This window comes from Fringilla coelebs (genome assembly GCF_963513975.1).
Source record: "Fringilla coelebs genome assembly, chromosome: 14".
In the NCBI taxonomy this organism is placed as follows: Eukaryota; Metazoa; Chordata; class Aves; order Passeriformes; family Fringillidae; genus Fringilla; species Fringilla coelebs.
Window position 1 is genome coordinate 14340184 of NC_140040.1, and position 26316 is coordinate 14366499.

At 42.6% G+C, this 26316-nt stretch overlaps 1 protein-coding gene across 3 annotated transcripts; it reads right to left on the reverse strand.

Annotated features, from left to right (window-relative positions):
* Positions 1–25506, reverse strand: LOC311159252 (protein C19orf12 homolog). Of its 3 annotated transcripts, XM_084215230.1 has the most exons (5): positions 7108–7144; positions 5219–5306; positions 5003–5105; positions 2285–2461; positions 1–1266 (listed from the first exon to the last, which is right to left on the reverse strand). In XM_084215230.1, the coding sequence occupies exons 3-5, from the start codon at positions 5019–5021 to the stop codon at positions 1004–1006; spliced, it is 459 nt and encodes a 152-aa protein (XP_084071356.1). In that variant the 5' UTR covers positions 5022–5105; positions 5219–5306; positions 7108–7144; the 3' UTR covers positions 1–1003. The 3 variants fall into 3 exon arrangements, with proteins under 3 accessions (XP_084071356.1, XP_084071357.1, XP_084071355.1); XM_084215231.1 differs by lacking the exons at positions 5219–5306; positions 7108–7144 and adding an exon at positions 25482–25506; XM_084215229.1 differs by lacking the exon at positions 5219–5306 and having other exon boundaries at positions 7108–7227.
* Positions 25507–26316: the final 810 nt, after the last annotated feature.

Genomic DNA, 26316 nt, shown 5'->3' on the forward strand with positions numbered 1-26316 from the left:
AAACCCAGTGTGACCAACTAGCTGGGACACTCAGCACCACAGCATTTGGTGCTGACAGTAACAATGCAGCTGGCACATCAGCCCAGCCCAGCAGCACTGCTGCTGCCAGCTGCTGGCTGCCCACTGCAGCCCTGCCTGAGCTCCTGCAGTGCTCCTTTCATTTAAAGCAACACACAGATCAATAGGAGGTTTCTTATTAAGATTTTAATGAAAACACAGGACCAGCTGTACAGACTCAGGCCAGAAACCAATGCTCAAATGACAACCTTCATCCTGGGGCTCATATGAAACTGGCAGATTCAGCTCCCCGTTTTTTTAATGTCCCACCCTCCCATTCCAGGGCACAAGAGCTGGTGAAAAACGAATTGAAAGTGTTCGCAGTTTGTTGTCCTGTTACTTGAAATCTTGTTTAAGTATTTGCTGCATTTCTTACATAAAAAGATAACTGAAGAATTACAATAAAAAAGTGACAAAATACAGATTGAGTCTTTTGAGTTCACAGTAATGTACTCCGTTATAAAACTTTCCTTTGCAGGGCTGAAACAAACAACAGGTAAAATTCTTCAGTGCCCCAGCTATTTTGGCACCTTGTGTGTCATTCACAGGAAAAAAAAAATTAAAGCACTTAAACAAATACAATTAGGTCTCCTAAATAAAACAAAATTACTTTGCAAATTTTCACAAGTGACACATTAGCCTAAGAGCAGCATGATTCCCTTCAGCAATTTGAATTAGTCCTAGTGCAGGGCAATCCAAAATTTCATAGCAAGTCAGTGTCAGGATAATGCAGTAATCTAATACTACCCTTACAAATCTGCACAAATAAAAAATAATAATAATAATAATGATGATAAAAATTTATAAACCTCCAAACACCAAAACTGAACACCCCAAACTTAGATCAGCATATATTTATAATAAGTACTGATACTAGCAATTGTTGAAGATTCACAACTGTGGGAATAATATGCAATCCAGCATAAAAATCCTGCTCTGTAGAGGATTATTCTGCATATTTTAATTGTGCTTTTAACTCATTGGTAAGGAAAGTGGTCAGCACTCCTAATACCTTTTCCGTGAGCGCAGTATTTGACATTACAAGAGCAATCAGCTGAGCAGCATCAGTCCAGTCTAAGTTCTTGACAACAGCCATGGCTTCATCACAGAGCTTCTGCTTCTCAGCAGCAGGCAATTCCATTAAAATCTGAGGGACTGACTTGAACTGTCCAGAAGTCATCCATCCAAGCAATCCACCCACTGCTCCTCCTAGCAAACAAAATTAATCATTAGTCCTTACCAGTTAATGTTAAAGCCTGGAATTCCAACCACAGCCTTTACCAGCAATGTTCCCACCACGATTAGAAATCAACACAGGGTTGTTATCTGTGTCTGCTTTAACTAGATTTGTACACCGTATTCAAAGCATCAAAAAGCATTCTAAAAGCTCTTTACATCCACAGCAATCATAAAGAAAACCTTTGTACAATCAACACTAATAGATTCAAGGTAGAAATCAGAACCAAAATACTCCCTGAAACACTCTCTTAGGGTAAGCTCTACTGCTAACTAAAACCTTGCCCACAGAAAACACCAGACCATCAACTGCCTCAGCAGTGGCATAATCTCTGACTAGATACTCCCAGACTGGTCAGAGCTTTCTGGTTAAGAGTCACACGCTCCAGTGTCCTACACACCTGAAGCCCACCCCTGCAGGTGTCAGAGACCAAGCCCATCAGCCACATCCAGGCTTTCATCTACCACGTGCACAGCCCACCTCCCCAGGTGGACAAGACATGCTGGGCTAAGTGGAAGGCCCCAGGTTATCAGGATACCAGCAGAGGGATGGATCTCCAGCCAGTGTGCCTGTGGCTGCTGAGAAAGCAGCCCAGCACTGCCCAGAGCACACACGGCCTGGGATGGATGGACAGATGGCAGGAAGGAAGGAGAGAGAGAGAGAGAACCCTCCCAATGGAGAGGAGGCAGAACTGACCATGCCACCAAAACTGCCACCCCCAGAGACTGTTCCTAAAAAGTCATCTAGGCACTCACAGGGATGCAGTTTTTCATTAGACAAAAACTCTTTAATTTGCAGCTTTTACTCAGTTAGCAATTTTTCCCATGATAGCACAGAAATACTTGAAAGCCTCCGATGGCTGAATTAATCTTCAAGGGACTTTTATGAGAACATCAATAACTGATTTAGGGGCATTTAATGCAAAAGCCACTAGAAGTGTTGATGTCCAAGATTTAACCACCCTCATGTTCCTAAAAATAGCACACTCACCTACAGCAATTCCAGGAGGGCCTCCAAGCATCCCCCCCACAAATGCTGATGCCCCTGTGAGCATGGCTCCCCGGCCAGAATGGGCGACAGCAGCTTTCATGCCCTTCACCGTGGCAACGTGGCTGAGCAGCGTCATCACATCATCGGCACGCATCGGCATCGCGGCGTCTCCAAACCCTGCAAAAGATGTTCAAGTTACCTTTTGGTCACTGTAACCGAGACTAAACCTGGCTGCTAAATGAATCTGGGGGGAACACAACCCCAGGATTTAAGGACAAACACTGGAAAGAGTAAATGCTTTCACTTTTGATTCTCAGAAAACCGCCACGTGCAGCAGGTGTGGAAGGTTACTGGAAATGCCAAAGAGACCTCAGGTTAAACCAGAAAAAAAATGGGTTTATAACCAATTCAGAGAATCAAGTTCTTTGGTACATTCCTGCTGGCCTGAGCAATTCCCATCTGTGTTCAGCATCACACACAGCTCTGGGAAAAAGAGCTCCACTCTGCCACAGCTAATCTGTCAGGTATCTTTGCACTGTCCTAATTTTTACCACAAATCCATCAATTACTTTCATGTATCAGTTCTTCTCCATGTTTTGTTACACGTTTAAACGCCTCCATGTGATTTCTGAAGGCAGGAGGCTGTCTGGAGCAACCAAGAAGTGCCTTAGAAGGGTTGGAGGAGAGAGCTGGTGCTGGGACATTTAGCACTCAGGTGCTCTGGAGCCAGGCCAGCAGAAAGGTAGGGCTGGGTGGATAAGGCAGTCAGGACTCAGAGCACAGATGCCAGGAGAGTCTCACAAAGGAGCAAGCAGAGACACAGGACCCCAGCTTGTGAAATGCTGTCACATGTCCTCAGCAAGGGACAGAGACCTGAGAACAAGGTAGTCCCTGAGAATAAGCACTCTGAGACCAAAGGTTCTCCACCTCACTCGCTGCTGCTGCTCACTACATAAATACTGCCCACTGTGCACGCCAGCTGAGGAAAGGGCTTCCAGGGATACTTTAAAGCAAACAAAAAAGTATTGAATGGGATTAAAAATAAAATCACATAGACACAAGCTGCAGACTTCTCGTTGTACATGTAATGTCAGCACTACAGAAGAGATGAGCATTTGGGGTTTTTCAGACCCTAGAAAACCTCTTATCCCAGTGTGTGTGCAATACTTTCTCTGCCCAGGCCAACCTGTTTCAGTCTTTCCTAAGAGATCTCCTCAGTGCAAAGTTAATGTGCAGTGGTATCTCACATTTTTTCAAATTAAAAATACACTACCGCAACAGAGAAAGCTTTCTTTTTCTCTAAAATGGCTAACTGCAAATCATCCATGGCACTGCAAGATCCAAGCACTGCTGACCCTGAAGAAGGGTCTGGGTTTTTGGAAGGGACCACATATGCTCCATAGCTGCAAAGAGGCACAGCAGGAAATCCATCAAATAGTTGATTTCTCTCACTACTTCACTCATCTTTGTGAGAGTCTAAATAAAACATCCAAGTTCATCATTTTGCCACTGTTGCTTTTGGGTTCTTGGCAGGCTGATGACCGAGCAGTGGCTCAGAAGTCTGTGAGAAGCCAACTGCAAGAATGTGAAGCACAAAGTTGCATCTGACATCAACCTACTGATCAGAATCACAAACAAGCAGAAGAGGAAGACAGGCATGTTGCAGAATTCCACTGGTGTTACAAAGGAGCAAGGATCCTACCCCAGAACAGCACAGAAGGAGCTGTAAACTTTGTGTGTTAGAGGTACAATCACATGACAGCCAAAAACATTTACAAACTCTGATGGTGTAACTGACAAGTAACTTAATGTGCAATTTGATTCTACCAACAAATTGTTCCCTACTGAATTCACCCAGACATTAGGAAACACCAAAATTGTAAAACACTGGCTTTGGTCTAATGAAGGGATAGAAATGTCAACATCCACAAAACTGTGTGCAGCTTCCAAACTGTGTGCTAAGTGCCCACAGCTCCTACTGACTTCACGTGGTACTGAGTCTTCCAACTCTTCAAGAAAAGAACAAACCCAAGAGTTCCAGAACATGAAGCTGCTGAGAAACCAAGCTCTGTTGTGCAATGTTTTTGTTCTATTGCAGTTTGATGGCAGCTCTCCTTGAGTCTTTGTGGTCTCCCCAAATACTCATCCCAAGTCTTAGATTCTCTACTCCAGTTGATGCTCCCTCCCTCACTGTCAGCTCAAAGACAGGGGAACAAAGTGAGCAATGCTCCTGATCTCCAAAGAGATCATGTTCCAACTTTGAACCTACAGCCAGAGGTTTTCTTAAGAAGAAAAATGCCAGAGAAAGAATTAAAACAACAATATCATACCCAACTCACTGAAAGTCCTGCTAATGCAAATAATTGAAGAGGGTTCCCAGGTAACTTAGTGAACCTCATTTCAGCTGCTCCCAGGTTAACATTCCCATCTCATCAGCCTACTTCCCCCTTCACCAAATGATGACTGCACACAAACAAAAGCCCTTCTATCCCTGCACTCACTCAGAGAAAAATGAGCCTCTTCCCAAATGCCCACACAGCAGACATTCCCACCAGCACCCAGCCTGCCCCTCCATCAAGCTGTCTTCACTGCTCCTTGCAGCTTCTCGTGGAGGGAACTGAGGGAACATCTCTGCCATGGGCATGGACACAGCACAAGATCCCACCCACACAGCACATTCCAAACCCACTGGGAAGATACAGAGAGAAGTCTTCTTACCTGTGCCTGTCCGTATCATGGTGGACACCAGATGGTGATGAACAAGAAGGCGACAATTTCTTCTGTCTCAACTGTACAGCGACAGCTCCTTATGAACTGCAACCTTTTATAAGAAATACGAGAACAGCACTGGAGCAAATCCAAACACAAGTTACTCAAGAGACTGAGACAGACTAAAGAACACAACTTCACAAATAGGGTGCAGGACAACATCACCTGATTGATTCATTGAACAGGCCAGAAGTCCATCAATGATTTCAATAATAGCTGGTGGACAGACAGGGACTCAAGATACTGAGTCCATCTGCAAAGGACAATTATCTCATCACTGGTCCCTACACATCCTGTAAGCATGAGCAGCATCTGGCTGCTAAACCATCACTTTCTGAAAATCCTACCTTTACAGCCTGGTCTAGTACTTGGAACCTGCAAAGCAGGTGCCCTGTCTGATATAAATCATGACTGACTGCCATGAGCAGCCAGTAAATATACCAGTTTTGAACCTGCTCTGCATTTACAATTTTCATTTATTTTGCTAAGAAAGGGTTTACTCCAGCTTGGTGGCATAACAGTTAAAATATGCTCATTGCCATTCTCACGTCAGCATTTGGTACTCTTCTTTCCCAACCATAAGGATTCACTATATCTACAAATATTTACTGTAATAATATGTTACTGACTATATATTTACTCAGATTTCTTTTAGTTTCAATTATATGAGGAGATGGTAAGAAACTCTTGTATTTGCTAGACAACCTGAATTCAATTGAAATGCATAAAAGAGCATTTTAATATAGTTTTGTAAGTACAGAGGCCTTAAGAGCATTGCTCTTCTTCTGTGTATTTATCAAAGCATTTAACATAATCAAAGCACTTAATAGGTTTATTTAACACAAGAGGTAACAAATTCACTCATTAGATGAGCAAACTACTTGTAGAGACCTAGAAGCTGATTTTACATCGTTCTTAGATGCCTAAAAATGCAGCTAAATATTCAATGGGAATGATCTCATTCCACTGAGATAAAAGGAAATTTGGCACCTAACCTGCCTAGGCACTTAGGATACCCAGCTTACCTGGTCTGCTGAATTGCAAAGCATCTGTGAAAGACTGGCCATAACTCCTTCTGCCCTTGAATTTTATAGACTTCATTCATTGTCCTTCTAATTATAAACTAAGAGCAATTCCTTCCCCACATCTCCTAGCCAGTTTCTCCATTTTGAAAGCTGTATTCAAAAAAGTTACAGGTCGCTTTCATCAGCTAGCTGATACTGAAGCCAATAATGAGACTTTCAGTTAAGAAAGAGGAAAGAGCTGACACTCAGAAACACAAATAGCAGAGCTGTTCTGCTGTAGAGGTACTTAGTACAGCACAGGGCAGTGATATCTTCAAAATCTGAACTAAGCCTGAAAATTAAAGATGTTTTCCCTGACTCATTGCAAAAACATAGAATTTCACCTCATTAAAATTAATCAACATGTTCTGAATGCTTTAAAATTTATTAAAAATGTTATGACTAAAATAGGCTGAGCATAAAATGCAATTACAAATCCTTTGAAACAGCCGAAATTTAATTACACTATAGCTATTTCTTTATTTACATTCCTGTCAATTTCAGGTTTACTGTTGCTGAAGCATTGCTCCAGCCGCAATGTGACTTGGAGAAATGGGAAATGAAACGTTCATTCAAAACCCACCTAGACGCGTTCCTGTGTCACCTGCTCGGGGTGACCCTGCTTGGGCGGGAGGGCTGGGTGATCTCAGGGCTCCCTCCCCACCATAATGACTCGGGGATTCTGTGCAGCGCACGGGGACTGCAGTGGGGCCTGAAGGTCTTTAGGGGCATTAGCGCCGCACCGAACCATGGCCCCAGGTCCAGCTCCAGGTCCAGGTCCAGCTCCAGCTCCGGGCCCGGCCGCAGCCGCTGGGGCGGCTCCCCCGGCGCTCCCTCCCCGGGAGCTCGGCCCCGCCGGCCGCACCCGCGAACCTCGCGGGCCGCTGGCGCTGCCCGGGGCGCGGGGCCTTACGGACAGAGCCAGCGCCGCGCTCCGCCGCACCGCTCCTTCCCTCTTTCTCTCCCTCCTCCCCTTTCTCCCCCGCCTACCTGCGCCGGCAGCGCCCGGCTCTCCGCCGGCCGGGCCGGAAACAGCCGGGGCGCCGGAGGAGGGGCCCCGCGGAGCGCCCGGCCCGGCCCGCCCTCAGCTCCGCCGGCCGCGGAACGCCGGGCCGGGCGGCGGGGCCCGCGCTCCACCGGGCCCTGCCCGCTGCCTCCGCCGCCTCCGCCCGCCTCGGGGCCGGGAGAACGGCCCGGCCGGACACGGGCACGCTGTGGTGCTCAGAGCGATGGAGCGCCCTGCCTGCGAGGGAAGGCTGGGATTGCTCAGCCTGGGGAAGGGGAGCTTTGGGGTGACCGCGCTGCGGCCTTCCAGTGCCTGAAGGGAACTTGGAGGAAAGATGCGGCAAGGCTGTTTAGCAGAGCATGCAGTGACAGGACAGGGGGAATGGGTTCACACTGACAGAGAGTAGGTTTAGATTAGAGATTGTGTTAGGAAATTTGCGATGCCAGAGGTTTATGTCAAAAAAGGAGACAGAGGAGTAAGTAAAGCTCTGTAGCTTTATTTGAATAAAGGGAGAGGCCATGGAGCATTTCCCATGGGGTCTCAAATTGCTAGACGATGCAGCCTCCTTTTTATCCTGATTTCCCAACTGCATTTCCCCCTCTCTTTCCCCAGTGGCTGAAGTACTTGAGAGGTACAACTTCCCAAATTGACTAATAAAGAGCCTCTTTATTAGTGTATCCTGCTCTTTTTCTATAAGTCCAGGAATGTAGCACGGCCTTGGGTGAGCAGCAGTCTGTGTCAATTAGTGGAATTCTTCTGGAATTTTTGGTTCTTCTCATTGCTTCTTTCACCTATCAGTATCTGCCTTAATCTAACAGCAGGCCCACAGTTTGTTTGTAAAGACACCTCCCTCTCATTAGGAAAAATTCTTGGATTGTGGTGAGGCATTGGAAATTGTGGTTGCCCCATGCTGGAAGTGTCCAAGGCCAGGCTGGATGGGGCTTGGAGCAGCCTGGGAGTGTGGAAGGTGTCCCTGCCCATGGCAGGGCGGTGGAACAAGATGTTCCTCAAGGTCTCCTTCTAAGCCAAACCATTCTATGATGCTATGATTGGAGGAACATGGTTGTGGAATGGAACATCCCAGTCCCATCTGAGCTGGGATAATAAAGGAGGAGGAAAGAGCCTGCCTGCCACAGAACAGTGCCTGGCCCTACTCTGAGAATTCAATCTCAGAATGTTTTTGCATGCTTGTCATCCAGGTTTGTTTCAGCCCCCAGCTCAGTAAAATGCAGTGTGCAAGTCTGATAGAGCACCAGGAGCAGTCAAACGAGCATTAAACAGCTGTGTCACATATGGCTCCTGAAATACCACACTGGCTCCTAATACCAGTACACTCTTGGAAAAGTTACTGTCAAATGTTAAAAATGCTGCCATTTCCTCAAGAAATAACAGGTTTTTGGGTTTGTAAACTAAGCCTTCATTATGATTTCATTTCTGATTTAAGATAAACCATCTCCCATCATTTCCTTTTTCAGAAATTAAAAATGCAGGATGAGAAAAGGAGAAATATAACTCACAATTTTTGTCCCTTTCCTGCAGCTGCACTGGGGACTTCTTAACCTCCCCATGCTTTATATGATCACATAAAATAACTCTCTGTGTAACAACTCAAAATGTTACAGGTCTACCGATGCTCTTGATTTTTATGATTCGGACGTAAAACACAAATGTAATTCCTAAAATGAGGAAAGAGCCTAAATGCCATGTACATTTTAAAAAGTTACACCCCAAATTCCAGCTGCAAGCAGCTTTCCAAGGGGCAAAATTAAAAGCAATGAAGTCTGCCAGCTCTCAAAGAAGAATTTTTATCAGTATTCCAAACGGAATCATTACCTCACTACACCAGTTAAAAATACACACGGGTTATTAGGGCTACATCAGTGGGTCCTTACTAGGTCTGTTTTTTAGCATGTTAGAAATTACTAAAATCAAGATGTAGGGTATGGTATATATCCTCTAACGCTGTACGTGCTGCTGTAATCGCACTACAGCCTTAAACAATCACGGACTCAGCTGCAGTCAGCAGGAATCTGGTTTACGGGAATGTGGCTGTTTACGGGAATCCGGTTCTTTACAGGAATCTGGTTCGTTAAGGGAATCAATTAATGGGAATCTGGTTCTTGCATCCGCAGGGTTGCGATACGATTGTGTCGGCGGTTCCCAGCCGGGATCTGGTGGAGCCAGCCAGTTCCTCCCCTGGTGAGCGCTCACCGTGCCCGGGTGTCAGCCCAGCTCTCACCCGGCGGGCTCGGGCTGGATCCCGGCGCTGGTTCGGCGTTTCCGCGCCCGGGTCCCGCTGCCCGGCGGCTCCATCTGGCGGCAGCCGCAGCTCGGAGAGCCCGCAGCTCCTCTCGCCGAGCTGGGGAAGCCGCAGCTCTGCCCCTCGGGAAGGGCTCCGGAGGGACAGCTCAGGGACAGCTTTGCTCCGGGAACAGGCGTTCGTGTGCTTTTTAATTCTAGGAGCTGGTGGAGTGGGAGTAGCTCAAGGCAGTCCTGCTGCACATCCGATCCTGCCAATAATCTCACTATTCTCTCTCTATTTAGGGACTGGAACATCTCTCTTAGGAGGACAGGCTAAGGGAATTGGGTCTAGAGACGACTGAGAAGGAACCCCATTGCTGTCTGTCACTGTGCAAAGGGCAGTGTCTGTCAGAGCACGGACCAGGCTCTGCTCCGTAGGGCTCAGCAGTGGAACAAGAGGAACAGGCAGGAACTGATGCCCAGGAAGTTCCACCTGAACATGAGGGAGAACTTTCCTGTGCAGTGACTGAGCACTGAACAGGCTGCCCACGGATGGTGTGGGGTCTCCCTCACTGGGGCATTCCACAACAATCCTGGACACAACTCTGTGCCATGAGCTCTGGGATGGCCCTGCTGGAGCAGGGAGGTGGGGACACTGTGCTCCCTTCCAACCTGACCCATTCTGTGATTCCCTACTCACTGCAGTGAGCTGGGCTCTTAATAAATACTAGATGTCATTGCTCTTCCCCCATCCCTTTTATCAGCATTGATTCATTATTTCATTTCCTGTATCAGGATGTTTTATATATTTTTCCTCTTCAGGTTACTAGGATGTTCATGCTTTTAAAAATCAAGATAAAAGCCACTTTTTAACCCCCAAAAATCCTCATTATATGTCAGATATCAACCACAGCAGTGGTGCACTGGCATTCTGGTTTGAAGAGCCTCTTGGCAGATTTCTGTCAAGGGCTTCCCTCACATACAGCAGAGCCCAAAATGACTGCAAGCCCTTCATTGTGTCCTCAGCCTGATGTTTGCACAGCTTTTGACACACTAAGAGATAGGCCAAGGGGCACCACAAATGGTTTCAGCTGCAGAGAGGCTGTTGCTACCAAAACAATGATTCATTCTGGCTTTGAGCCTGTCCTTTAGTACATCTTGGGAAAATGCTCATAGGAAGCAGGCTCAGTCTGGAGAAACTGTCCAGAGACACCTGATCCAATTATCTGAAACACCTATTACCTTCACAGGAAACCCTGACAGATATTTTTTTTTCCAAGATGAGACACTTAATCTTGTTGCACAGAAAAAAGGTTGTGTCTCTACATTTTATTCCGAGCTAGAGAATCGCAGAGAAAACATGAGGATTAGGCAACTGTATGTGACAGAATTAGTTTCATCATTTCATCTAGCTGCACTTTTTTTTTTTCCTTGAAATCTTGAAATTTTTTATCATCACAATGGCAGGACAAAGAACCATTCCAAACCTGAGGCATCCATGAAGTAATATTGATTTGTTTGTCTAAGTTTGCAAAGCACCTAAAAATACTCTCAAGGTTTTCCTTTAGTATCAATGCATTGCTTGGATATGGGTGAGGATGGTTTAATTTAATGTTAGATCAAAGCAAAGAGAAAAGAGGAAAAAGGAAGAAATGTCATGTGTTCTCCAGAACATGTGGTGGGAGTGGGCCACGGAGAAGAAAGGGGATGGAGGATGTAACAAAGCAAGTTTCTAATCACATCCCAGTTTAGGAAGGTATGAGATTCCTGTTGTATCTTCCCAAAGGCTGGAAAACCCTGTGCTGCAGTGATGAAACGCTGATTTGCTTCTCCCTGTCTCTGCTGTCTCAGGCTCCAGAGACCTTCCATCTCTCCCTAGGTACTGTAATACCGTGGTATGTGTGCTCTTACAGGTCACAGCAATCACAGCAGCTGTACTGGAAGAGTCTGCCACTTCTGCTTCATATTACAGCAATCATTTGAACCTTCCCTTCTTGACAACACAACAGTTTTATAACTTCTGAGCTCCTCATAATATACTCAGGATTGCCAGGAGAATGGTGAGCCTTCACAGGATCAAAAAAGGCACAACTGTATCAAAAAAGAAAATGAATGTGGAAGTAATGCTACAGCATTTAAATCCTTAAACAGAGCTACTTAGTAAGGGAAATTCGCAACTGCAGAATGGCTTTTTAAAAGGAATGAGAAAAGGCAACATTTCTAAAGGCAGGAACATAACTCCAGTTGTCACCTATTAACAGTCTTTACCCCTGAGCTGGACGGTGTAAATAATACAGTAAAAATGACCAAATGACTGCAAGAAGACACAATAGCAGGTTATTGAGATCCACTACAAGCAAATCATATGCATGATGGCAAATCTTTTCCCTATTTCCTACACTAGATATTCATTGGGGTCTGACTTCTAATTGAATGCAAATAAAGAATAACAGGTTTTTGCATATGAAGTGAAGCTATAGAACATCTGCCTCTTCACAGCCTTTCAATGTACCTTATGTGATATTAAGCAAAGAAGAGGTTTGCCTCATCAGCTTGTAAGAAATAGTGAATTTGAAGAACAGTGTGACAGAAGTAAATCATTCCACTGCTGCTGTAAAAGGTGTCGCTTTGATCTCCCCATGTACTCCTAGGTGATAAAATGCCAAGTTGGGCAAAATCAGTTTCAATGCCAAAAAGATGGACTACTGGTGCAGAAGGTCACAAAACACTATTAATTGCCTTATATCATCTCAGTCTTGAAAGATGATTCAAAAATATAGGCTGGTGCTTTGGAACAGAGCACACATTGCTAGCTAGCATTATCCAAACAAGCTGTTAAAGGAACTTCAGGCATGCTCTTACCTGCAAATGGAATAACCTATCTCCTGCTCTTTTAGCCTCTTTTACAGTAGTCATTTATGCTGGTTTTTACTTCCTCAGCAACCTAATTCACTAATTGTGTTTACTGGTATAGTCATTTTGTGACCTTTTCAGAAAAAAGTTACAGCAATCTGAATGTAAAAGTCAGTGTCCTGAAATTAGCTTACATGTTTATAGGTTATAGCATGGACGAACACTGATGTGGAAATAAAAACCTGGTTAAAAAATAGCTACACAAAATACCAGAGAGGAGCTAGAAAGATTCCCAGAGAGGAGCTAAGAAAAAATCCCCATCTCCTACAGCACTCTTGTGGTGTGTGTCTTAAATAGTGCACCTGAGCTTTTGTCAAAACTAATTAAAGGACACACATAAAGTAGACAAACATCAAAATCAGATCTAAAATGCCTATTGTACATTCAGTTAAGGAACAAAACACTTGAGTATCAAGGATGGATGACTCACAGTTTAGCAGATTTCAATGCTGTCTCCTGGGTCATCCCTCAGTGTCACATGCAAGCACAAAGGTGTCACCCTTTGGGATCACATAATGCCTATGTGGCTGCAGCAGGGTTCTCTGAAGAACTAAGCTAAATGAAGAGTGGGGTATTGTTTATATAGCATTTATATTGTCCTCTAACATGAGCTAGACTTTGGAAACAAAACGAACTGGAAACTTTGCAAATTACAAAGGGACCTTTTGCACGCTTTCTGCAGCCCTAATCTTGGGAGCCACTGCTTTAAAAATGTCACAAATGACATTTGTGACACAATGTGTCAGGAGTAAAATTATGTGCATGCAAAACCAGTAAAGGGCATAATTTGTAAATAAGAGCTAATGCTGAATGGCTTTATGGACAACAGTGTGTGCATACACAGTCATGAGAGGCAAGCAGCACTGGAGGAGAGGGCACTGCCCAGGCAGGTGACTGAATGCTAGAAAGGGAAAGAACTGGGCAGCTCTTTCTCTGCAATAAGTTCCAGGAAATTCTTTATTCTTCCCTAAGCAGACAAGCATTAAGTTTTCAAAGTCTGTTGGAAAGACTCACAGCAGGATGTGCCAATTCAATCAATACCATGGAAGAATAAAAGGCCAAGACTTTGCTGCAGTTAGAATAAACAACTGTCCTAAATTTCTGACAAACAGGAGCTGTGTCTCTTTGGTGGCATTTGAGATGTGTATAAAATGTTTTTAGGCTACACATCCATTGCTCTTTTTTTAGCTGATACTCCCATCATGCCTCAGAGGTGACAAAAGGAAATACTGAGTCCAAACCTGAGAACAGGGTCTCATGAAAACAAGAAATTATGCAATCTACTGAAGAGATTTTCTTCAGAAAGATCACAGGTCTCATGCTTTAGTCATGGCCTGTTCCTTTGCCAGCAGGTTCACTGCTAGCTAAAGGATTTCTTTCACGTAAGCTGCTCACGAGACTACAGAAACCTCCAGGATTACAGTGCACAAACAATGGCAGGAAAGCTGCTTCAAATAATACACCCAGACAATGGAGTTGCCATTATGGTAGCAATGCAAAATATAGACAGGGATTTAAATGAAACTGGTGCTATCTGTATACTTTGGAGGGCTCACGTGTGCCAAATTTGGCAGCATGAGTGTTCATACTGCTTGTTGCTCCACCCCTTGAACAATGAGGTTAAACCCCATATGTGCAGGAGTTGGTAGAGCACAAGCAGTTTTGCTAATCGTGCTGCATGCAAAAGCAAAAAGACAAAGGAAACTAGTAATGCTTAGACTAGCATTGGGGAAATAATTAAGCATGAATGAAATATTGTATGTGGATCTGAAATGAATGTTCTCGGAAACAATTGCGCTGTTTCAGTTGTGCTGCTTTCCCCCCTAAGTTTCACAAAGTAATTTGCATGTCATTTAAATAAATACCGTAAATTATTGCAAACTTTTGGTTTTTATTTACATAAAACAAAATACTAATTTCCATTATTGTTTGGATTACCTGAAAAGAGTGAAATGCAGAGGTCTGAGAGGAAACCTGTCTCTCCCTAAAGTATTACAGATTTCTCATGCGTGAGAGGACCAGAAAGCAGGACCCCATATTCAGCTTTGCCTGACATAGACAAGGAATGCTCTGTACATAAAACAGAGATATGGGATCTGATCTTCCAAGCTGTAGCTCATACTGCTCTCACTTTCTTTCAGTGTCATCCACACGTCACCTATTTGATTTCACCTCCAATAAATATTTGCCTTCCTTCTTGACTATTTAATTACACTTCTTTGTCAGATTCCTTCTCAAAACCTGCTTTCTCCTCTCACCCCATCATGGGGTCAACAGTAGCCAGTTCAGAACCCTTGACAGTCTCTGTGTTTAGACAAATCAGAAGAAAATAAATTACTGAAATACAGAAATTCAGGAAAAACCAAGTGGACAATAACCTAAAAAGTTAAGAAGGTGCACACAACTCTGCAGGATCATATGGAGCCTGATGGCCACTTAAAACTCAATACAGGTACCACCACCTGAAAAACCAAGTGACCTAACATCCTGCAAAAGGAGGAATTTAATACACAGCATAATTTTTAATGTTCTGGCTGTAAGAGAGTAAATGATCATTCATGCTTCTGACCTATGAAATCTGCCTGGAGGTTTCCTCCACAATGCTTTTATTTATATCTAGTTTCTCTCTCCAGTCTAAAGAGATATTCCTCTCTTCTCACATAACCTTGGGCTGCTTTTCCCCATGTTGTTAAACATGTCAAACATTACAGATTGCAAGCCAGATGAACTCATTATACAGATGTTCTTTTCACAGAGGACTAGCCTGTAGTCTCAGTTTCTAGGGCTGTTTTTTGCTTTACAAAACCACTTCCTATTTTGGGTACAAAGGCATTTAGGTACTTACTTTCCTGGAATTTGCTTATTGGAGCACTAAGATGTGCTTCACCACAAAGGAAATAAAATTGACTGGGTGTAACTTCATGATTTCCAGATATCACTAGGGTGTGCTGTAGATCATGAAATTTCAGTAAAGCACCATTAGCAGGGAAAAAAAATCTGCTATAATAAATATTTTAAATTAATTACAAACACAGAAGCAGCTCTCCACTGACTTGAATTCCTCTTAAAACAACATACACACTCAAGAGAGGTAATGTAACATCTAAAACAATTTAAAACATTTTTGTACACTGGCTTGGTCAGCACTCTATAATCACACACCTAAACTGCATGTAAGTAACTAAAATTCAAGCATGCAGTCTGGTGGGAATGAAAAAAAATGAGACTAGAACCAATATCCATAACAAACCAGGTAACAAGCAATAACACTGTGGAAAACATTCTCTGAAAAGAAAGAAAAAAGAGTCTATATAAGTCACCAAAACTCAGAAAGATAGTGCAGAGTGAGTTATGTTTACAAATTAATATATAAAAAACTTACTTATACAAATTATTATTATTACTAACACAGTTATTTATACAAATGGTGCTGAAATTTCCAGTGAGGGTAACAGTAGGACTGAACCAATTTCATCATAGGAGACTGCACCTCTTGGGTGTCAGCTCTTAGTAACAGAGGAGGAGGCTGCAGCTTTGGGAGGAAGGAAAGCATCAGCTCCCAGCTCTGGAGTACCAGCCCCTGCAGGAGCTGGGCACCATGGTTACAAACACACCCAGCAGCTGCTCAGCACCTGGGGTGAAGCACCTTCCTACTCTTGCACCTCTTACCTCCAGCCTAGGAGAGAAACACCCTGGCACCCCATCCTTCAGCACCCACAGCTCCCAGTGCAGGCATGGAGGGGTGGTGGGATTGTGACCCAGCACAGTGAGGATGCTGAACCAGAAGAGTTTTTAAGCACAGCTAACTTCAAGCATGTATTTACACCAAAAGCCACAGACTTAAATGCAAATTTAAAAAGAAGCACCTATTAAAACAGTAACAAAAACTTAACTGGTTTACTGCTGAGACCTCAACTGTCAAGACATATCCAGAATGCCAGTGGTAACAGCAAACACAATTATCAAGGGATGCTCCCAAGCTCCATGAACTGAGTTTGGTAGTCTTGCACCAGGAACCACATATTCATTATTATAACAAATTGTATTGCCATTTGTAGCATCTAGGGAACCCCAATCAGGGCTCTATTGTGTGACAGACTGTACAAGCACAGAAAAATAGGATGGCTTTTATAATGAGTACATCACAAGCCCCACTACCATAATTAACATTGATTAGCATCGATGCAAACAGCATGGGAAGACAAAGATTGAGCCAGTCTGGAAGCTGAGGTACTCTCTCACCCTTTAAGGTGGCTCCTTGGTTCCCAACTGCAGAACAGAGGGGAGGCTGTTTCAGTGGGGAAGGCTGCAGTCCCCAGCACTCCCAGGAGCACATTCTAGGACATGGGATATAAAGAGGCATCTTTGTCACTTACTAATCCACTTTCTATCACAGGCAAAACCCCATGGCAGCACCACCATCAACTCTGAGAAAAAAGGATGGTTGGCAACATCTGATCTACTCCATGTACTAGAAAGGACCCCAAAAAGCCAAGTTCACTTAAAATGAAATCTCAAAAGAATGGCCTTAATGGACATGGGATGTGAAGCTGCATGGGATAAACTTCCTGCAAAAGCCAGCCCTTGCTAGATCTGTAACTGTCATATGCATCTCCTCATCACAGGTCCATGGCATTTTCCCACACTTGCCTTGGATACTAATGCAGGTTTTCTTTTTTATCTGCAGGAAAGAGTTGGCAATTCCATAATGCCAGCAAAAATGGATAGTGTGAAATCATAGAGTTGAATATGTCCATTATGTTAATGAAATTATCTTCACTAACCAAACAAGATTCCAGACCCAGAACCTTCCTATGAACTCTCCTCTCTCCAAAAATGTTTCTACACTTCTTTTACTGCACAACCTAACAAAATCCAAACACCTGGAATTTTATTCCCACATTCACTAGCACGGAAAATATATCCACAGAAAATACATTCCCACTAGAAATTTTGTTCAGTTCCCCATGCCATAGCCTAACCTGCAGTCTGCTGTCTCTTCAGACTTATTGCTTGTTTCAAGAATTCTCATATGCATTAAACTGAGCATGTATGTAAATATTTGCAGGACTAAACTGTAGCCACAATTTCAAATGCAATCAGGATATGTTGTGCTCAGCTGTAGTCAGGGTCCAGTGTTTTGCTATTTTTTGCTGTTCTGGTGAAGTTTCTTAATTTGTTTTTCTTCTAAGCTACTTCCTACAATTTCACTCACAGGGAAATGAAATATAATTCTATAAAGCCTAAAAATAAACTCAGATCTGCTAAAAAATTCATCATTTCACTCCCAGGCTTCCACCAGCTGGGCTTGTCTGCTTTAGGTTTGACACCCCTGAGAGCTACAAGCATGACTTACAAAGATGAGCAAGTTTACATGAGAATGATGAAAAGATCCATTTTTTTAATCTTTGCTTTGCCAAAATACCATCCGGGACATTTATTACTTGAAGGTATTTATTTTTGGCAATTTCTCACTCCCTTTTAATACTGTACTTACATTATTTGCAAATTTGGAGAGGTAATACCCAAATCCATATTCTGCTTTACATGTACTTCTTTCAGGCTTGCTCATTACATTGGTTAAACTGTTTAATTCTCAAGGATCTACTAGAGATACAGTGAAGACCCCCTGAACACCAGTTAAGAATAAACCTGTAATGAGAATAAATTACACATGCATATCAATTGCTACAAGTCCTGTAAGGAGTGAGACCTTTCTACATAAACATCTGCTGCAAAATTAAATCTGATACATTAATAAAAGCCCTCCCCACCCAACCCAAACAATGGATGTGGAACAGTTACTCGATCAGTTAAAAGAATAAACCTTTTAAATAAATAAATTTGTGCTTCACCAATTTATGTCACCGTGGTACTTAAGGCGAAACCTTTTAAAGGAATAGATTTACTGTGCACACAGATCTCCACTGGGTATGTGTAATTATGCTAAGGAAAGGCATTACTTTTAAAGTGGATGAATGGCTGATACTTTTTGATTTACTGCTAGAAACAGAAAAATGGTAATGGCATGAAATAAGCATTTGCAAAACCGTTTTGGCAGACGGAAAATGTTTGATTTACCTAGGGCATCTATCAGGTTCTATATTTTAGATCAAAGTAGATAAATGGAAAGGCAAATGGATATTTGGAAAAAAAATCTACTGCTTTTCTGTCAGCCTTGCAAGTAAGTTAAATGTTTGAATGAGGAAAAAGCCCAAGGCTCTTTGGATGGAAGAAAATCATGATTCATCACTGCTCTGGCAACTACAGCTTTCTGTATTTACCTGAAAAGGTGACATGGAAGTCATTGTCACTTTCTCATTCTAGGCTTGATTCTGAGAGGTGATTTTAAAGGCAGCTGGCAGAACTCAGCATTTCCACCTGATACTTGAAGTAGACAATGCATACCCTGGGTCATATTTTCATTTCAACTCCACATTTTTTGTTTTCCTTTCTGGTTTGAACTATTGTTGGTGAAGAAATTATGTTCTAGTTAAGACACACAGATGCAAAATCAAAAGCCTTCTGAGATACTTCTGAAATCTGTGCCATAGGAAAGCACCATGAAGGCAGGGTAAGGCTGACTATACAATTACCTGTAACAAGTCAGGAGGCTGAAGAACCCAAAAAAATCAGCTTCTTCCTATGGCAGAATTCTTCCTAGAGGTTCCCAGTAAAAAACATGATTTCTGATTGTGCTATGATCCTGTTCTGAACTCTTCTTACACTGAAATGCACCCCCAGGAGCTGTGTGGTAGAAGTACTGTGTCCAACCCTCAGAGCACCACCAGCCCTGTGGTACATGTGCTGCACAGATGGTCTGAACATGCAGAGTTGATCCAAAACGTTTGGGTCACATCCAATTTGCTGTGCTTGTGGAAATCCACAGGAGGGCACAGGCACAGGACCCCCAGCCACATCAGAGGCAGTGGCAGCGTGCACACCACGTGCAGGCACTTCCAGGGAGTGTCAGGTTTGCTCTACAGGCACGGTAGGATTTGCTCCTGTGCTGGGATTACTTGACATCTGGAAATCCTGACAAACACATAACCCTTGCACATGACCTCTTGACAAATTGTCTGGTGTGGGAATGACATGTCTGGAGAAATTCAGCATGTGTCCCTCTGCCTGCTCTGTCAGGAAATGATGGAGAGTGGGGTATGGCCTCTCCAGCTCTCTCCACAGCATTATGAACATAAGCAGCAAATCCATCAGCTACTTCTGCATGCATTTATTCTGTGAAAGGGCTGACCAGCTCTTGAAAGGCCAAAGAGCAATCAAAACTCAAATCTTTTGCCTAGACAGGTAAAAAGCCAGCAGGGCTTATAATTACACAGGGAGTTGGCTGCTCTCTAGGATGCAAAATAAGCAGATATCTGGTCCTGGTGACTTACATGGCCTGTATTTTTAACTCAGTAGCTAATCCTTGACCCCTGAAATACTGAACAGGTTACCCAGAGAGGTTGTGGAAACACCATCCTTGTATTCAAATCCTGAGCAACCTGTTCAGTGGAGCAAACAACCTGCTCACTGAGCAACACTGAGAGCACTGTGCTTTGAGCTGGTGGGTCACACTAGGTGCTCCTTCTGTTCTGTAATTCTGTGGTGAAGAACTGTCCCTTCAGTTTTGTAGCTGCAATTCCTTTCTAAAAAGCAGCTGATTGATCCTACCTCCGCCTTCAGCCATGGCTATCACTGTGGACAGAGTTCAGAGATGCTGTATTTGTGGAGCAGGCCAAATCCTCTGCAGCAATCAACCAAAAATCACCACAAAATATGAAGTTTCACCAACAGGAGACCAAGATGCAGGATACTGGCCCTCTGCTTCATTCCAATACTTGTGACAGCTAAACAGTCCCTGTGCAAAGGGTTTTACATGCACAGCTCCACAGATGAGCAGAAAGCCAACACCAGGCTCAGCATGCAGCACCCAGACCTTTTGTGCCCTTCAACCTCCCCTCCTCTCTCCCCAAGGTCATCTTTAGTGATGTCTTTCTGAAGTAACAACCCTCCTATACAGACTTTCACTCACATAAACTCCTAAAATCAAGACTCATGACTGTAAGGCCATCAAAGGCAGGATGCTTGTATACCCATAAGTCAACGTACCTCTGTGAGCTGAAGATTTGTGCACACTCAGGGCTAGCTGGAAATTTTACACTTTGTCTGTAGAAAAAGCTTCCATGCAAGGAATAAAATAAGTCTTAAAATATTGAGCCAGAAGTAAGGCCAGACCATATTTCTCCTCTGTAATAAATCAGCACTATATGTATATATTAAATCCAATCCCTTGATGTGTCCAGTTTCAGTAATAAAAACTTAGTGAGCAGGGCAAAAGTTATTGGGTAGGGATCAATATTCTTGCTTGTTGTCCTTGATTGGCAATAATGTGATGCTTTCTCCTTGACTGTAAGAGGTGCTTTTGTGATTTGGGAGCATAAAGAAATTCTGTACTTGACAGATTTATGCAGTAGGAATACGCTAATGTCCTTTGACCCGCTTAAGAATAAATATGACCTACCAAATTGTCATTTTTATGGGTATTTACAACTGAGGCACTTTGTAAACCTTAGAACTAATATTTCCCAAAGGAAATCTGTGCTCTCGAATCTTGATAAATTATTGAAAAATACAAGCCACTACCAGCCCTACAAATTTTCTCTTCTCTTTCTCCTATATTTGGTTACATAGGAGTTGTCAAAGCAGACTGGACCACTGATCTATTTCACCAGGTATGCTGCTGCAGCCATGGTTAGTGATTCAGAGGAATCCTATAAAATTTTTGGCTATTTCATACAGGCAGTGCAAAAAAAACCAAAAATCCTAAAACTTGAAGGTTTTCAGTGCATGACTGAAATATTAGTTACAGAATTCTTTAAACTCTCAAATTACTGTTAGAAGAATATTACAAACTATAATTTCCACAGCCCAAATGCCACCAGCTGCATTTGGTCTCATAAACGCTTCAGCTGATAAACAATTAACACAAGGAGTAGAATAAACCAGCCCAATTCACCCAGATGCCAGTGCTCACAGCCTTGTGGGTGCAGTGCAGATATTCCTTAAATTTAATAATTGTTGCTAACCAACATCCCTAGCTCTTTAACTCTGCAGGCCAAGTGACCAGAAGCCTTCATTTAATTGCTATATCTCAGCTCCACTTCATCTCACCTCCCCACCCACTTGCCACACATTTTTCACCATTTATACTGTCCCTGCCCTCAAAGGTTTCAGAAAAGACAAACTAATTTCCCACAGAGATGGGAACTAGTGAGCTGAGGACCTCTGCCCTTCAGAAACTTCCTCTGAAGAGGAGGATGACAGCACACGACTCTCTCAATAGCTTGCACTTAAGGAAAGAGAAGTTTTTGACACCAAACTGAATAGTAACAGTGTCATCCATACCAGAGTTATGAAAGCCATTTCCTTTTACCCTTATTTGCCATCTGAAAATTGGCAAAGAGTCAGCACTGCTCAGGACAGTATCTAAGACATGAGACTTACAGAAGCTTCTTGTTCCACCTCTTGGTTACATCCCTGCACAAGAGTACAAAGCTCTCAAAGACTTTGAACACACCAGATTTTGAGTAAAGCACCATGACGTGGCGCTCAGCTCTACTTTTACTCCATTTCTAAGGGCAGCTGCTTTTCTGTTTTTCTTTGCGCATCTGTGGACAACAAAATCTTTTCTCTCTCACAAGAATGTCTTCATTAAGTCAGTTTCTGCCTTCAGCTTATTCTTGTGCATACTATAATCTGTGTATATGCACAAGAAAGGCTTGAGAAGCAGACTGAAAAAAAACAGGAAGCTGGAATAAACAATGAGGCAGGAACTGTGGGAAACTTAAGCATCTTTTCTTGCCCTTATTGTGCTGCCTTCCTTTTCATTTTTGTTTACTGCTGAATTTAGGATTCCTCCTACATTTGCATGAAACATGATTTCAATGTTCTCTTTTTGTGACCTCTTTCTGAAGCAATATGACATAGCACATCTAACACAGTGACCAGGCACAAAGTCAAACAATTCTGAGTTCAACTACTATCCTGAACACTTGGTTTCATATCAGATTTGACAAATTTAGATGTAAATTCTTTTTTTTTTCAGTTAATATTGTTCACTGAGTAATAAAAAGGTCCTAAATACCCATCAATTCAGCAACTCCTACTCTCTACACTGAATATTCCATCTCCCTTTGCACAGGTGGTAGGACAGAGGGAGAAACATTTCCCTTTGTATTTTAAGGTACAAAACACCCAGTAACCCATGCACCAGCATCTCTGTCCCATTCATTGATCACTCATTTTTAAAGGAGTGACATCCTTTTAAAAAAGAAATTATAAAACACTAACATTTGCTGCTGACACTGAATTTACTTCATGAAACAAAAATTTGAGTGACAGGAAAGAGAGGAGTTAAACATAGAGAGTAGTAGTTTCAGCCCAAATCAGCAAAATCCCTTTTTAGCACCTTGAAAAATACCTATTTAAGATGATCAATTTTTTTAATCAAGATAATTACCCTCACACGTCTTTTCCTATCCTTAAGTGTTTAACAAGACACATCTTAGGCTCTCCTTAGCTCTACTACTTCTAAAGCTTCAAACTGTAAGCAAAGAATCAGATATGTTGTGAATTGCAACCCTTTTACCTCATGTGAAAGGCTTTCCTGTTTCCATTGCAGAAAGATTTTTTCCCACCTTTAATTTTCTGTGTTTTTAAAGATTAGGGTGAAAAAGTATCCACTACACTCTCAAGATTTCACTAGAGACCACCTGGCATTTTAGTTTGGCTGCACCAGGGGAAGTTTAGGTTGGGTATTAGGAAAAACATCTTCACTATAGGGGTGGTCAGTTCTACTACACACACCATGGCATTTCAGCCCACAAAAACAGTATCTCAGCCCAGTTCTCCACCCTTTCTGAAAAAAACATCCTTTAGGTCACAGAGATAAGCACTGTAAATGCACAAGAAAAAAGCCACAGTGAGTTCTATTCCTAAGCTCAGCTTCCTCAGCACAGCAAACACTGCCTGGATGTCAGGGCACAGTCAGTGAAGGTTTAATTTAAGTCACCTTTAAAGATTTTTTTGAAGATACATGCATCTAAATCTGCTCTTGAACCAAAGGGCTGTGAATTCCAAGCCTGGATTTCTCTACAGGTAGCACTTCCCATATTGCCATAATTACCTTGCAAACCAGCTTTCACTTAGGAAAAAATGTCACCCTAAGCACAAATACAGCAAAGAGAATCTTGGAAACACAACAGAGGTGTAAATTCACAGTCTTAACTGAAGAGGCTGCAAACAACCTGAAAGTAGAGCAAACAGCCCCACTCACTTCTCCCAGGAGAGCCATGCAATGGAGCAACTTGTCCAGGACTTCAAGGTTCTGCTAAAGCGAAATATTTTGGTTTCATTTGCCCTTCCTGCTCTGTCAGGGCCTGCCTGAGAGTTCTCACATTCCTCAGTCTCCCCCTAGTGAGGAGTGTGCTGGGATAGGTGTGAGAAACAAGGACTGGACTCCAGCTTGTGATCTGTGGAGTCAAAATACTGGATCAAAGAACAGCCCAGCAGCTGGATCTGCTGCTAAAATGACACTAAATAAAATCCTGTAAGTTTATATATTTTCAGCACCAAAATAGAAAGAAAGATGGCTTTTTACTTAAGTCCACCTAAATACTTGTTTTATGGATGGAATGAGAGTTTATGACACATTGATTTAGACCACTATTATTAGCACTGCCTTTTATTTATCTATAATTTCACTAAAGAGACTCCATTTCACTATTTATCTTTCTTGGTCCAAAGGTGATACTGAATCTTCATATAAAACAATTTTCCTGCACAAATGGACACTTACATTCTCTGCTGGTGCACAGGTTAACAGCAGGATCCACCTGTGAAGTCTGGGTGGGCAATTACTATTATATTTTCACAACCTATTGTTATTTTTCTTTCTGCTCAGCACAGAACAGACACAAGTAAAGACAGCTACTATGCAAGAGCAAAACCTGAGAGAAAAAAAGAGATCCAACAAGAAATGGAGGCCACTATCTGACATTTTAAAAGGGCAAATCGAAAGCAATCAACACCCAACAAAACGCTCAGTGTAAGATGAGGTGATAGCTTAGGATATACTTAGGGTGGTGTAATGAGGCTAACAAGTGCTGTGTGTTTTAATGTAAATTAACACAAGATAATCTCTTCACATGTTTAAGTGATGCACTTCAAGTTAATTAATACATATTTAATAGAAGTCTTCTTGAACAGCTGTTATTTACTTCTGGAGTTTCTACACATTAGCACTGGCTGCTTTGTTCTGCTCTGAAGTTGTTCATGCTCCAAAGTACTTTAACAACTTGGGCTGTATAAAAATTGAACAGTCTTCCCAAAAGTCAGCCTTTCTGATAACTTAATATTTTCACGTTAAATATTCAAACACTTGCTGAACAAAAGGTCAAATTCTACTTACAGCATCTGTGTGAAACAGGCAAGCAGATGCTTAATGCTGCTAGACAAATACTTTTGGCACAAAGAATGATATAGAGCTGGTGATCAGTCACATTTTCAGGCTTGAAAATCAGCTCTCCTTTACTTCTATTCCCTAAATTCTGCACTTACCTTTCATGTGTAACAATACAGACCCAAATTATGACCTGTTCCTTCCAAAGTGCTGTGTTCCTCACACAGTGTGGTGTTACATGAAATCCTGGCAGTCAAAGTGCTGTCTACAGTATTCACTGCATTATTATGAGCATTACACCAACTCATTGAGGATTCTGTCTTAACTACTGTATTTAACAACTTGTGTCTTAAACAACTACTGTGTATAACATCACTGCCTCTGGACCTTGCATACAGCACCTAAGGAAGTTCTCACTTACCCCCTCCTTTTATTCAATAAAAACCCATTTGAGTTTTTAGGATGTAAGTAGAAACCAATTCAAGAAACACACTGGCAAACACAAAATTCTTATACTCACAGTGGTGAATGTGACTTTTGACAACAGGCACCAGTTTCTTTGAAAACAACTATCACCACTGAACAATCCTTATCAGTATATGTGTTGGAGTTTTCAGCTGACTGAAGATTTTTACTCTTGTGGCACTAGAGCACCAGTGCTCACTGCTTGCATGTCAGCCTTTCAAGCTCACAGGTTTACTGAAAATAACTTCCAAAGCTGGTAACAATTGTATTAGTGCATACCTGTTGGGACAACCTTCACTGCATCTTCTGTGCAATGCTGTATGGAAACACACACAAGAGAGTTCTAACTGCACAAAGATCAAACATGTGTACTGATTTAAGCAGACTGATATTACTGGTATCTAAGTGAATTTATTTTAATTTAATATGGTGTTTTTCCCAATACAGAAGACATAAAATAACATTCATTACTCAGGCTAAGAATTGTAAGATTAAACCAGATAATTTCTTTACCTGGCAAAGATGCTGTGGCTGTGTGGAATACAAATTCAAAAAGCATCTTCATGATCCTTAACTGCCTCTACCAAGAGCCTGGTGAGCTGCAGATGCAAGGACTCAGGAAGATTACATCAATTCTCCCTTCCCCAGCCCCTGAGTGTGGCTGGTACAAGCTGGGTTAGGTTCCAGCTAGAATCCTGAGCACCCACAGGGGTGCTCCTGCTGGCACAGGGATGGGGTTGGGACACACCACCACACGGTTTAAAGTGCCTGTGTAAATGTGAACTCTGACAAAGCAGTGCCAGCCACAACAAACAGGCACCTGAAAGGATTTCTGTGCATTGAAGCTGTGTCAATGCATTTAGGAGAAAAAGGGAGAAAAGCTATGGTTGCCACAGGACCTAAAGAACATCTTTTCCAGCAGGGCAACACACCAAAGAGATTTCATTGCTTTTGATGGGAGTCATGTGGGAAACAGACCAGTCCAGAAAAAAGAAACCTGAGAAGATAGTCTCATACTGTGATGTTCTGGAATCACCGTTATGTTAACAAAACTAAGTATCTTGAAAATCTTCTTGTCTTTGGAAGGAGGATGTATCTTGTTAGAGGAGCATGG

What these genes read in the sequence shown, in the direction of transcription:
- LOC311159252 (XM_084215231.1), bottom strand. An exon ending in CCCTCCTGGAATTGCTGTAG is followed by an intron (nt 1,267 to 2,284) that starts GTGAGTGTGCTA and finishes TTTGTTTGCTAG; the next exon opens with GAGGAGCAGTGGGTGGATTG.